Here is a 14636-nt window from a genome sequence, read left to right as displayed (position 1 = left end):
CACTTATTCTGTAAAATTGAATATAAATCTATTCTATTTGTAACTCCTCTATATACAGTAAATTAAAAAAAAAATTGTTTTAAATGTGTTACTGTCATAAACCAAAGTATGTAATATGAGTATCATTGATTAGATAGTTTAAAACCCCTCTTCATATGACAATTGTTTTGCCAGGACCAGAACTACTTGTTCTTGTTGGTCTTTTTGCATTTAGATGTTTTAATAAAAGTAGCAAAGAAATCATTACATTATACATGCCTGGACTGAACGTGGCAATTACTGATGTAGCTAGGTCAACAGTTTTCAAACACAAAAATGTGCACACAAATGGAACCTACTCCAATTAAGCTCATTAACCTGGGAGCTCTGTGCTGCGTCAACAATATACAGATTGAAAAACAAGCTGTGTCTCTGCCGTTTTGTCAAAATTACACTGGACTTTTGACCAATCTCTATAGTCAAGACAAGAGCAAATATTACCTTTTATTAAAAATATACATTATTATTAATTAGGAAAGAAAAAATAGTAAAATTAATACAAAAAATCTCCAGTAAACTTAAACAATATCAGGTTGTTGTGTAATATTGGTATTTGTTTTTATGGTTGGGACTCACTACAATTATTAGGAGACATATTCCCCCCAGCACCTAAAAGCATCTTTTCATGAGGACAAAGACCCAAATGGTTTAACTTAATAAAACGACTCTGTCATTAGAGGACATTTGACTTACCCGCACATACTAAAGCAATTTTTAAAGCCTGCTGGTACAGGGAAATGCTGCCAGGTAATGTCAGAGTATGACACTATTGTTTTACCTTTTTCAAATCCTTTTTACTGATAAGTATCATGGATTGACTCACTGTACAACAGAAACACGCTGAAAGCAGAGAATGGAAGCCTCGACACCATGAAACAGTGTTAAAGATTTGCTTATCATAGTGGTCTGCTATTTAAAAAATACAATTTTTTATCCAAACATTACATAAATAAACATACAAGGGTACTTACTTAATACATTAAGTAGACTACTCTTTCCTGCATTGGTAGATCCTGCTAGGACTACCTGCACCCCATCTCTCAATCTCTCGCCTCTTCGGTTGTCCTTAAGATGTTCCTCCAGCTCTTTCTGAAGCTTTTCCACTTCTTCATCAACTTACAATTCAAATGAGTTCCATTAATAGCATTATCAAACAGATCCTACTCCTTTTTGTTTGTTCAAAAATTACTAGTATCTAATTTGAACTGCTTTAAGGAACAACATCACACCATAATATGATAGTACATTATAAATGAACTACAGTTAGATTTATAAATATTTGGACAGAGACAAGTTTTTTCTAATTTTGGTTCCGTACATTACCACAAATAATTTTAAATGAAAAAATTCAGATGCAAATGAACTGCAGACTTTCAGCTTTAATTCAATGGGTTGAACAAAAAGATTGCATAAAAATGTGAGGAACTAAAGCTTTTTTTTAACACAATCACTTCAATTCAGGCGCTCAAAAGTAATTGGACAATTGACCTAAAGGGTATTTCATGGGCTGGTGTGGGCAATTCCTTCGGTATGTCATTATCAATTAAGCAGATATAAGGCCTGGAGTTGATTTGTGTGTGTGTGTGGGGTGTGGTGTGTGTTGGGGGGGGGGGGGGGGATTTGCATGTATGTGGTCAAAGGAGCTCTCCATGCAGTTGAAACAAGCCATCCCTAAAGCTGCAAAAACAGAAAATACCCATCCGAGAAATTGCTACAATATTAGGAGTGGCGAAAAATCTACAATTTGGTACATCATGAGAAAGAAACAAAGCACTGGTGGCAACGCCAAAAGACCTGGACGTCCACGGAAGACAACAGTGGTGGATGATCGCAGAATCATTTCCATGGTAAAGAGAAACCCCTTCACAACAGCCAACCAAGTGAACAACATTCTCCAGGAGGTAGGCGTATCGATATCCAAGTCTAACATGAAGAGAAGACTGCATAAAGTAAATACAGAGGGAGCACTGCAAGGTGCAAGCCACTCATAAGCCTCAAGAATAGAAAGGCTAGATTGGACTTTGCTAAAAACATCTAAATAAGCCAGCACAGTTCTGGAAAAACATTCTTTGGACAGATGAAACCAAGATCAACCTTTACCAGAATGATGGCAGGAAAAAAGTATGGAGAAGGCGTGGATCCAAAGTATACTACATCATCTGTAAAACATGGCGGAGGCAGTGTGATGGCTTAGGTGTTCATGGCTGCCATGGCACTGGGACACTAGTGTTTATCCATGATGTGACACAGGACAGAAGCAGCTGAATGAATTCTGAGGTGTTCAGAGACATACTGTCTGCTCAAATCCAGCTAAATGCAGTCACATTGATTGGGAGACGTTTCATAATACAGATGGACAATGACCCAAAACATACAGCCAAAGCAACCCAGGAGTTTGTTAAAGCAAAGAAGTGGAATATTCTTGAATGGCCAAGTCAGTCACCTGATCTGAACCCAATTGAGCATGCATTTCACTTGTTGAAGGCTAAACTTTGGACAGAAAGGCCCACAAACAAACAGCAACTGAAAGCCGCTGCAGTAAAGGCCTGGCAGAGCAATAAAAAGGAGGAAACCCAGCATGTGGTGATGTCCATGAGTTCAAGACTACAGGCTGTCATTGCCAAGAAAGGGTCTTCACTGAATTAAAGTGAAAGTCTGCAGTTCAACTGCATCTGAGTTGTTTCATTTAAATTAATTGTGGTAATGTACAGAACCAAAATTAGAAAAAAAGTTGTCTCTGTCCAAATATTTATGGACCTAACTGTATATGAACACTAAATAGCAGCACATCAACTTTAAAGACTGCTGAGACCTTTAAGAATTATGCTTGTTATGCATTATCATTATGTGTTATGCTAAACATCGTGCCAGTGACACACAGGCATCGGCATCCATCCATGCACAATACGCTACAATAACATAATAGAGTTTTTGTGGATACCTGTGAACAGAACACCCTCTTCAATGTTGTCATCTTCACTAAAATCTATAAACGCTTCAACATGAGCCAATGCCTAATTAGAAATAGGGGAAATAGAGTAAAAACAGACAAGTTATTTTCTGAATAGTAGGATAGAGGTCCTATTAATTAATTACATCATAAAACATTGGAAAACTGGAAATAGCTATGTATATAAAACTATACAAAAATTTGTACTCACTGAAAATACATAATAGTTCCATTTTAGCAGAGAATGCAATACAATCACAGAAGACACAGGTACATAAAGCTATTTCTAACCCGGATTAATCGTTGGCTCCATCTCTGATATAGCTGTCCAAGCTCTCCAGACATCTGGCGTAATGCTTGTCTCCTTTGAACTTCAGTCTCAGCATGGATTAGATCCCCAAGACCTTCTACTTCAGTTAGATCCAGCTTCCCATTTTGAAAAGCCCTCTTTGTAAATTCTCCAGGCTCGGCAGGGCGAAGTGTTTTTAAATGTCCTAGGAGAGAAAAAAAAATAGAATTTGATTTTCGATACTTTAGCTACATTGATGTATTTGCCGTTTTCATTTCATCAGTAAAAAAGGTAGATGGAGCAGAACCAGCTCATTGGTAACAATATACAATTTTCATCAAGAGAACCACAGGGTGTATATATTTTGCTGCCAAGCCCAGGCAATTTTACAGTTTACAATAAACACAATTCTGCTAGCACATTTTTCAAGCCTTTTTCTACTTCTGCAAAGCAAATTAAAAGTTTCCAGTTTGTACATTGGCAATAAATACATTAGCACATACAGCAATGTCCATAAATATTTGGACAGAGACAACTTTTTTTTTTATTTTGTGTACATTACCACAATTAATTTTAAATGAAACAACTCAGATGCAGTTGAACTGCAGACTTTCAGCTTTAATTCAGTGAGTTGAACAAAAAGATTGCATGGTAATGTACAGAACCAAAGTTAGAGAAAAGTTGTTTCCGTCCAAATATTTATGGACCTAACTGTATATGAAGAGTATGGAAAACAATCTACATAGTAATAACACAGTACCATCATAACAGTTTAGCCATAACAAATAGTCCTTATCATTACATTTTTATCTATTTCAACCATTGTTAAATTGATCAAATTATGGAACAGAAAGAAAGTAGAAATACAAAAGCCATGTTAAAAGGATTTTCATGTAAATGTTACTGATAAAATTATTAATAATAATATTAAACAGTTTTTTTATAGCGTCAACAAATTCTGAAGCGCTGTACATTAAATAAGAGTTGCAAATGACAGACATATACAGACAGTGACACAGGAGGAGTAGAGGACCCTGCCTCGGAGAACTTACAATCTAGTATGTAGGGAAGTAATACACAATAGAAGGGAGATATGCAGTGGTGGGAGACAGTGATGGTTTAAAAAACAGATGGGTAGGCAAAAAATGGGTTTTGAGCACTCTTTTAAATGAGCAGAAAGTAGGAGCAAGCCGAATAGGACAAGGAAGACCATTCCAGAGAGTTGGGTAGCTGTAGAAAAGTCTTGGAGCCGTGCGTGTGATGAGGTTATGAGTAAGGAAATCAGTAGTAGGCCATTGGAGCAGCAAAGAGACCGGCAAGAGGAGAATATTTCTACCAGGCCAGAAGGGTAAGTGGGACAAGAACTCTGGAAGGATTTAAAGGCACAGCACAGGAGCTTGAATTTGATTCTAAGGTGAAATGGAAGTCAATGAAGAGAACTACAAAGAGATGCAGCAGAAGAGGAGAAGTCTTGCTGCAGCGTTCATAATAGATTGTAGAGGAGAGAGTCAGGTTAGTGGAATACCAGAGAGGGGGAGGTTACAGTAGTCCAGATGAGAGATGATAAGAGGGTGTACAAAGAGGCTGGTGGTCTAAGGGGACAGGTAGGGCAGATTTTGGAAATGTTGCGTAGGTGAAAGTGACAGGACCTGGAAATGTTCTGAATATGGGGGGTAAATGAGAGGGCAGAGTCAAAGGTGACTCCAAGACAACGTGCCTGAGGGGAGGGCCGAATAACAGTGTTGTTAACAGTTAGAAATATGTCAGGTGGAGATTTGGAATTTGAGGGGGAGATGATGATGAGTTCTGTTTTATCCAGGTTGAGTTTCAGGAATCTGTCCGACATCCATGATGAGATGGCTGACAGGCAGCATGAGACCTTATCCAGGACTGAAGGAGACAGGTCAGGGGTGGACAGATAGATTTGAGTGTCATCAGCAGATGGTAGTGTAAGCCAAAGGAGGATATGAGACTACCGAGAGAGGAGGTGTACAGAGAAAAGAGAACCGGTCCAAGGACTGACCCTTGGGGAACACCAACAGGGAGGAGAGTGGGAATGTACGAATTATGATTAAAAGAAACCTGAAAGGAGCGGTCAGACAGATAGGAAGCAAACCAAGAGAGAGCAGTGTCACAGATACCAATGGAGTGCATGATTTGTATTAGAAGGGGGAGATCAACAGTGTCAAAAGCAGAGGAAAGATCAAGGAGAAGGAGCAGGGAAAAGTTGCCTTGAGACTTAGCTCTGATGAAGTCATTGGCCACTTTAGTGAGCGATGTTCCTAATCTGTATTATAGATGGTAAAATAAGCACATCTACAGATATCCTACCAGGGTTTAAGGATTCAAGTTCAGTAAGTACTATTGCCAAACTTTATCATTAAAAATCTCTTTACAGAATGTTTTCATTTGTATAAGGAAAATTCAAGAAGGCAAAACAAAAATGTTGGGGTGCAGCAAAAAACTAACAAATTGGTATTACTTTCCCACAGTATTGTAAAAGGGTGAATATTTTAGTGTTGTGATAAATAATAAATGTATTTCTGTGCAGATTTGGGAGATATATGAACAAAATAGCTTTAGTTTGATTGAAACTTCATGCAGTCACACACACAGCTGTAATAAGACCAAAAAATCTCCTGGGCAGGTTAATAGCTTTGGGCCCCCCAAATCCAAGTCGCCATATATTGATAAATCCTGAAATATTACAACTAGAAAATGTATAACTGTCCCAAAATGAGAAAAGTTTGAGATTTTTCAGAGCTGCCTTGTAGTTGGTATGTTCAGATGCCAAGTGAGAAGGCAGACAAGAGCAATTTTTATTTACATTTTTTGGAGGGAAGGGGCACAGGGACAATTAGGGTTTTCTTTTGGTAATACTGCCTAGCAAAAATTATTTATTTTCTTTGCTGTCTATAGCACCAATGACGCAGACATAATTTTCCAGTATTTATTTAAAATGTGTGGGTAATACCTTTACATTTTATTTCATCATTTGTCAGGTTTAAATAAAAATTGAAATTTCATTTCTGATAAAAAAATGGCAAATACTGTTAACAAATAGACTTTTAAATGTATGCTTTTGTAGAATAAAAGGTAAAAATAGGAATGAAAAAAAGAAAACATGTAAATAATAGTGGTAAAAACAATAGAATTCAAGAACTGAAAGAATAAGATGTAGAATAAGCTCATTAGGGTTGATTGGGGTTCATGAGGTTCAAAAGAAAACAATTTTAGTAAATTAGTATGGTTGACCCAGGAAATTGTTTGATCTGAACCTAATTGCGAAAGTAAACACACTGCAGCAATAACACTGTTAATTTTTATTTTCTATTGTAACTTCTAAATACAGTTGCTGGGTGTGAACAGAACAAGTTGTGGTTTCTAAAAGCAAATATTTGAAGTGATAGAGGCCGAGTGGCAGAAGCAATGTCTGTCCAGGAGTACAGGAGTTCCCACATCATAGAGGCCTGAAAGTAACAACACAGGGGCTGAAATGACGGAGAATCTGTACAATAACTTACTGACAAGCAAAATTTACTATTAATATAGAAAATTTGGATTTCACACCCCTGGAAGCCTACAGGCCCTCAGACACCCATCTAAGTTGTATTTCAGGAAATCTGGCAGCTAGATGGAAACAGCCATAGAAAGTAGGTAAGGTTAACACAAAGTAGGTAATATGATGATGGCCAACATTCAACCCAAAATCAAACTGTGGGGGAACAGTACCAATATGTATCAATATGTTTAAACCTTGTTTATCATCATTATTATAAATGTAGTATAATATTATTAATTATTACCTTATATTATCATTAATAACAAAAGTAGTTGTGCATTAGGTTAGTCATTCTTTTTGTCTGCATGCCAGTGGTAAAATAATGCCTAAGTTAGTGTGAAACAAAGGAATTGAAATTCTTATCTCTTGATTATTTAGAATGCAGGAAGTATTGGTCAAAAAATGGGAAGGAAGAGGGCACACTTGATCCAGCAGGTCAGAGCGGACACATGAAGCATAGAAGGATATGACGTATTTGTTGACCTTTAGTATAACACTAATGGTAGCTAAATAAATGGGATTTTAGGTATAATGTATTTTTACTGGGTAAATTTAGCTTTTTGCATCCTTTGTTAAGTGTCTGTATTTCTCAGCAGTCAGTTGGTCTAGTAAATTTACCCTATGCCTTGGGATTGTATAAATCAATGCAAATTATCTTTTTCTTGAACACATTATTTAAAATGACTGGAAAATAAACATCAAATAAATTATTTCCACTACTTATGAGAAATGTGAATTTTCATGGATATCCTACCCAGAGCTTGTAGTACGCCACCGACCACAGCTGGTCCACCGTGTACATGGTATTCACAGCAGTCTTCTCCTGTAAAACTACGAGGACCTAAAAAAAGGAGATATATATAAATAACAGAAATGAAAAATGTGAAATTAGTAATGAGAATCAACTTATATAATCCAATGCAATGACTTCATGATAAAAAGCCAGTTCAAACACAGGTAGCAGATGGTTTGCGTTTTTTTTTTTTTTAATTCACAGAACCTTTTTACTCCCAACCTTTAATAGACACTGCATTGAATATCCTAAGCATGGATTAGCTACAGTAGTAACATCTGCAAAATAAATGAGGCATTTGCTCACCTGAAAACCAGACCACCAGTCCCCTGTCTAACAGCTCCCCAGATTTCGGACACATAATAGATGCTAGGGTGACTTGTCGTGGAGGAGGCAATGCTGACAATTTAGTCAAAAGATGCAACGCCTCCTGACTAGCAGGGCCACTGGTTCGAATCACTGCTACACCACATTTTCCATGGCCAGACGAAAGGGCAAATATTGTATCTCTTGTGTCATGATGTCTCCATCTTTTCAGTGGTCTGTAAAACACAAGATGTACTAACATATTACTTAAAATACTTATAATAAAAACAAGTGCCACAAAGAAGAACAAACAACCAGCATTGGCACCAAAAGTGGATGTACATACAGCTATCCTAGAAGATATGTACTGTTACATTTTGATAACTTCTCCTTAAAACAATTTGTTTATAATACAATTATATTACTTGTACATAACTGGAAAATATTGGGGTGCTACAAATACATAATAAACGCATACATTTCTGCACAGTTATTAAAATGTTAATAAATTCATAAAATTCTGCCATATCCTAATAATTAGCATACCTTCACTAGAATTAATACAGTTTGAAGGATTCAGCGCACGTGCTATTAATTACTCAAAAAGTTTTCTGCTTAAAAAGATAAAATTGTAACCAGCAGAATTACATACAGTTGCCAATTTATTGATTTATATGTGTGTACATTGCAAATAAATTGCATTAGGCTTGTATAAAAATGCATACAAACCATTGTTAACATATTTACTATGTTTTTGTACCACTGTTGTCTCCTGCGTAGTGTTTTAAATACATTTTTAATGTGTACAACATGAAAGAGCCTACGCTATTATTATTAATTATTTAAAACACATGTTTAATAATTAACAACAAAAATCATTAACATCCATTTGCTACATATGTGTCTATCACAAGGTAACACATATAAAGCTCATAAGATAAATTGATTTAAAATGAATATAATTGGCAAATATATTAACTATTTATTCTAAGGCCCTGCTTTATTAAAGTTCTCCAAGGCAGGAGAGAATACACTTTTACCAGTGAAGCTGGGTAATCCAGCAAACCTGGAATGGATCTAGTCCAGAACTGAAAACATTTGCTAACAAATAGCTAATGACTTTTAGGAAATCTATTCCAGGTTTTCTGTATAACCCAGCTTCACTGATGAAAGTGTATTCTCTCCAGCCTTGGAGAACTTAAATAAATCAGGGCCTAAGAGTTAAAACATTCCATGCAGTTATAATTTATTAACAAACTAGTATTGTTCCTGGATAACTTACAGATCCAACATGTTGGGTTACTAATGATTGCCATTGTTTTACTATTAAATGGCGCAACGGAGCTGTGTGATCCAGCAAACCTGGAATGGATTTCTTAAATTACTATTTCGTAATTTGTTATTTATTAGCAAATGTTTTCAAAACTTGACCAGATCCATTCCAGGTTTGCTTGATAGCTTCACTGATGAAAGTGTATCCTCTCCTGCTTTGGAGAGCTTTAATAAATCAGGCCCAATGATCCAATGATGCTTTGTTATGCTGTAAAGGAGATTTAGAACACAACAAATGTTCTATTAGTACCTATAAATGCCTTGTATGAGATCCATGTGGTAGTAAAGACACACCTATGCTGACACCAAATACACATGGAAAACATACAGTACATGAGGCCTCTAACTATAGTAAAATAAACATATGTATTCTAAATTCAAATACTGACCATCCTTAATTGGCCTACTGGGGAATTCTCTTGGTATTACTGCTTGCTGCATCAGCTAAATTTGGCAGTGTGACTTTGACTTTGTGTTCCAGCACCCCACACTGCAACTTTGCTTCCTCTATCAGACAAAATTATCTCCTGTTAAATTATAGTTCAAGCTTTGGCACAGAGACAGCATTACAAAAATGGGTGCTCAAACCATTGAAATTGCATTGAAAACCTGTGCTGCATTTATTTGCAAAAAACTGTCACTGACTAATAGAGACTGAACTCATGGAGAGTGCTGCAATGCAATGGTTTACTGCCATCAAAGACAATGGGTATTATTTTGTGACACCCACTGACACCTGTGCCTGTGTTTGGTGTTGCACCCAAGGACTCCAGACTCTTTAATAAATCAGGTGCAAAGTGCTGCTAATGTGTCTGTGTGTCTTAAACCTAGCTTTAACTGGCTTCAAGTGCTTCGTCAACCCTAGCTCTCTAGATTAACTACAGTTAAAGCACACAGAGAGCCACACAGTAATGCTCTACATGCCTTCAGTGTGGAAGTAGAAGATGGGCATACTAGGATTTAAAGAGCTGGACATGGTCACAACAATACTAATGTAGTCCGTGGCATATAAACAAAATTCAATTGGTACTAAGGGGGCAACACTACCATTAACAGGTCAACACTACCATTAGCAGCTGGAACCATGACACATAGCAGGATAGGATCCATTATTTTTTTTGCTGTTGGTACCAAATTCTGACCATATGATCTGAATTTTGCTGTTCAAATCTCATCAGAGACTCATCAGACCAGATAATGTTCTTCCAGACTTCTCTTGTTCAATTTGGTGAGCCTGTGTTAATATTAGCCTCAGATGCTCGTTCTTAGCAGGACCAATGGCACCCAGTGGGTTCTCCTGCTGTTGTTATGTATCTAATTCAAGGTTCAATGTGCTGTGCATTTGGAGAATTACAATTGCTTTTCCATCAGCGCAACCTAGTGTGGCCATTCTCCTCTGACCTCTAGCATCAAAAAGGGAGTTTTGCCCTGAGATCATTGGCTTACTGGATATTTTTCCTTTATTAGATGATTCTCTGTAAATCCTAGAGATAGTCGTGTGTGAAAATCACAACATATCATCAATTTCTGAAACACACAGACCAGCCTGCCTGGCACCAAAATCAATGCCATGTTCCAAATCATTTAAATCTCCTTTCTTCCCTTTTCTGATGCTCGGATTGAACTGCATCAGATCATGTTTACAATATCTACGTATCTAAATGTATTGAGTTGCTGCCATGTTATTGTCTGATTAGAAATTAGTGTTAACAAGCAGTTGAACACATGTACCTAATAAAGTGGCTAGTAAATGTAATTTCTTTTAACAAAAGAGAGCCTAGCTCAGAATACATATCGAAGTCACGCATCATTTTTTTTTTTTTCCACCAAATTCCTTGTTGAGTTCAATTTCATTGCAGCAATTCGTCTGCTGTAATATGACCTTATAATTTTTCAAGGAAGTCAATCAGACCTGACATACTTCAGTAGCTCTTATTAGCCTCTGAAGATCATATTAACCATTCTGCTGCTCCAGATGTCAGATAATCATGGTAGCAAGAAGTTTTCCAAAGTCTGTCTGGAAGAAACGGGTTAAATCACTCCAATTCCCTGGGCAGCTTAAGCTCAAAAAAGGTTTAATCTAGCACTGGGAGAATTTACACATTCAAATGCTTATCTATGTCCTTAAGCCTTGAAAGAGATATTTCCTTAACCTTCCACTGAATCATCATTTCCTTAATCCCAACTCTTCATCCTACTATAAAACATTAAAAGGATTAGTGCCAGAAACCTATATTTCCCCCTGCTCCTAGGCACACATTACATTCTAACAATCTGTAGTGTATCTTTACAGAAAATGCCTGAACTAACTATATTGAGGCTGAATGTGTACTCCATTATAAGAAGGTTAACATATTTTCTTTATTATGGTCAAATCTATCACACTACACCATCAGTCAGGTTCATTAATAAATATTTGTATTTTTTGCATATTTTACCCTTACACTTCCAGCTACAAGGTGGAGTTTTATGCTTCATTTTACATTCTCCTCCACTTCTCCACTTCTATACTTGCAGAGCTCAAGCAGTGCAAGCTCCAACTTATACACACAACCTTATGAGTCACAGGTGTAACACATATCCACACCCCACACACTCTGCCTGATTTGTTTAGTCTAGGAGATGCAATTACAGATAGATAGTGTAAAAGTAAACAGCTACTGTTGGATAACCCATAATACCATGTCGTTGGTGTATCCTTAATAAATGTTTTTACTAAAACAAAGATTGTATATAAATAGTAAAAACAGTAGTACAACAGTTATACATCAGTTTCAGTGGGATAACAAGTTGAAAAATAAAATGTGAAACACGTTTTTACAGTTAGTAAAATCAATATACTTTTTTGCACATTACTGCATTGTTGGGCTTTAAAGAAAATAAATAACTAGCATGCAAGAAAAATTTAGCAAAAAGTATAAAGAAACTGGAAAGATAGGCACAGAGAGGGCTTTTTAAGGCTTACAATTTAAGTTATATTTACTCATTACCTACATTTTACAAAAGCAATAGTGACTTTGATGATTGGTTATTTCAGTCTCTTAAATAGTGATCATAAATGGTACCGCAGTCTGTGTATAAATCAACTTTCATTCTTTCTTGCATCTCAGTGCTGTTCAGTGCTGTGATTTCTTGCTGACATTATCAATACACACTTCTGCATAGCATGTCACAAGATGGGCTTCAAGGTCTCCCCATGCCCTTTTAGCTGGGTGCACCACCTGGCACTTTTCAGCACCCACCCGGCTGGTTTTGGGTGGTTACTAAAGAGTTTGGTCACAATACAGGAGCTGCCACCCACTTACAATTTCTTCCCACCCGGATTAAAACAAATTTCTGGGTTGAGCACTGGGCTTCTTGATGGCAACAACTATGGAACGTACCTGCACACAAAGCTTTGACATGCCTGCTTATAGCCACAATAGGAAGTGTGGCTGGAAAACAATGCCGAAGAGCAATTGGGAAACACGGACAGATCATCATTAATCTATAACAGGGGATGGCAAACCTGGTAGATTACTAGGCCATTTCTGAAGAAACAAGGTGTCCAAGGAAAGGTTTTTTCCTACCGTGACTGCAAGTGAGCAGCCTCAGTCTTCCGCTCATCCGCGGTGTAGTCTCTGTACGTGTGCTTGGCATCAAAATGCCCCTTGAGATTCGACCGCTTGAAAGTGCTGTTGGTGTCGTTGCACACTAAACACAGAGCTTTGTTGCCGCATTGGACGAAGAATAATTAGTCGGTCCATTCAAGGTTGAAGACACAACGTTCGAGGTCAACCTTCCAGAGACTGGTAGCTGCGCGTTGCTTCTGCTCTTTAGGCATAGTAATTGGGGTTACTGTGCGGGAACTCGATGATATTGCGGGAACTTGGGATAACGCAACAATTCAATTAGGCCGGACCAAGAATACATTTCTAGGCCGGACTGGAATACTGGCTAGGCTGTATCCGGCCTAAAGGCCTGAGTTTGCCTGCCTCTGCCCTAATGGAATGTGTCTGAATGCATAGCATGATCATCAGGTATTCTTTTAGTGAAAACTGCAAATTTAGAATCACTTTTAAAACTGCATTACTATTTAAATCGTTATATAACATTTTGTTAACTAAAATTAAAAAAAAAAATTATCATCTACACTTATGCTAATAGACTTTTAATTCTAAAATTAAAACATGCAGAAGACATTTAAAGGTATCCTGTAAGCAATAGTAAGCAGCATTATAATTTATCCAACTTCTGTTAACAAATTATCAAAAATGAATAAATAATGAAAAAAATCACTGCAAATGATTTGTTGCCAAAACTAAAACTAACTTTCAGTGACAATCTTGTGAAACACCATTGTTACCACATTTTTAAATAAAAAATATTAAATCATTTTTATTATTTAAAAGATAATTAAATATTTTATGTTTTTCTCATACAATACAGTAACTTCAATTACTACAATGTATAGGAGTATCTCTCAAGGTTCTCTCTTCTTTTTTCTTTAAACATAGTCCCAACCCTATCAGCAATCAACACAGCAATCCAAAAACAAAAACAAAAACTACAATATAGTTTTGCAAAGAGCGTGAAAGTAAATAAACCAGAATACAATTACCTAACCTACCATTTAAAAAGCTGCTCAGACTCAATTCCTTTAAAGAATATCATTTTCACTTAGTCTATAGCCTTTTTTCCTGTTAGTAACAAGTATAATAACATTATTGGATCGCTGGGAAAGGCAACCAGGAATAAAGAACAAAGTTCCATAATCTTAGCTCTGGTAGTGCTCACTCATATTGTTCTTGTTATAGAACACTGCCACTATTACAGAAGAGCAGTGTGAATCAACAAAAGTTGCTATGGAAGTCCTGACAGCACATTTCTGAGATATGATCTGAATTTGTCTCTGTTTTCACACAAGAAGAAGAAGAGAGGCTCTGGTGAGTAGGATAATGGCAGATACAGATTAACTCTCTCTTTTGTTGGATGGCCTGCTCCCAGTACATTAATTGTAACTCCTCTACAACTGCAGACATACAAAGAAGTCAAAAGTAATGTAAAGGGAGCAGATTAGCAGTTGTTTACAGATCCATTGCACAGCCCTGTTTCTATTTTCAATACATTTTTATTAAAGTACCGTATTTTTCGGACCATAAGACGCACTTTTTTTCCCCCTAAAGTGGGGGGAAAATCAGGGTGCGTCTTATGGTCCGAATGCATATTTTTTTACTTACCTGTATCCCCGCCGGTCCCCGCTACCAGTGTCCTCCTCTGTGTTCCTGTGTCCCAGCATGCGGCACTTGTGCCCGCCCACGAAGGCGGCGCCGATTGGTTTGATGAATGCCGATCGGCGCCGCCTTCATGGGCGGGCACAAGTGCC

General features: G+C 37.1%; 1 protein-coding gene across 3 annotated transcripts in view; it reads right to left on the bottom strand.

Annotated features, from left to right (window-relative positions):
* Positions 1–14636, bottom strand: part of GTPBP3 (GTP binding protein 3, mitochondrial) — a 37352-nt gene that overhangs the window by 16146 nt on the left and 6570 nt on the right. For 2 of the 3 annotated variants that reach the window (XM_072404586.1, XM_072404589.1), the window contains exons 3-7: positions 7940–8175; positions 7595–7681; positions 3281–3483; positions 2981–3053; positions 1011–1154 (exon numbers count right to left, since the gene is read on the bottom strand). In XM_072404586.1, the coding sequence (XP_072260687.1) occupies positions 1011–1154; positions 2981–3053; positions 3281–3483; positions 7595–7681; positions 7940–8175 (743 nt within the window). The remainder of the gene's footprint in view (positions 1–1010; positions 1155–2980; positions 3054–3280; positions 3484–7594; positions 7682–7939; positions 8176–14636) is intronic. The other variant, XM_072404588.1, reaches the window with a different exon arrangement.

Source organism: Pyxicephalus adspersus, chromosome 3 (genome assembly GCF_032062135.1).
Source record: "Pyxicephalus adspersus chromosome 3, UCB_Pads_2.0, whole genome shotgun sequence".
Lineage (NCBI taxonomy): Eukaryota > Metazoa > Chordata > Amphibia > Anura > Pyxicephalidae > Pyxicephalus > Pyxicephalus adspersus.
Note: the sequence above shows the minus strand (reverse complement) of the source record. Positions and strands in the feature narration are given on the sequence as shown.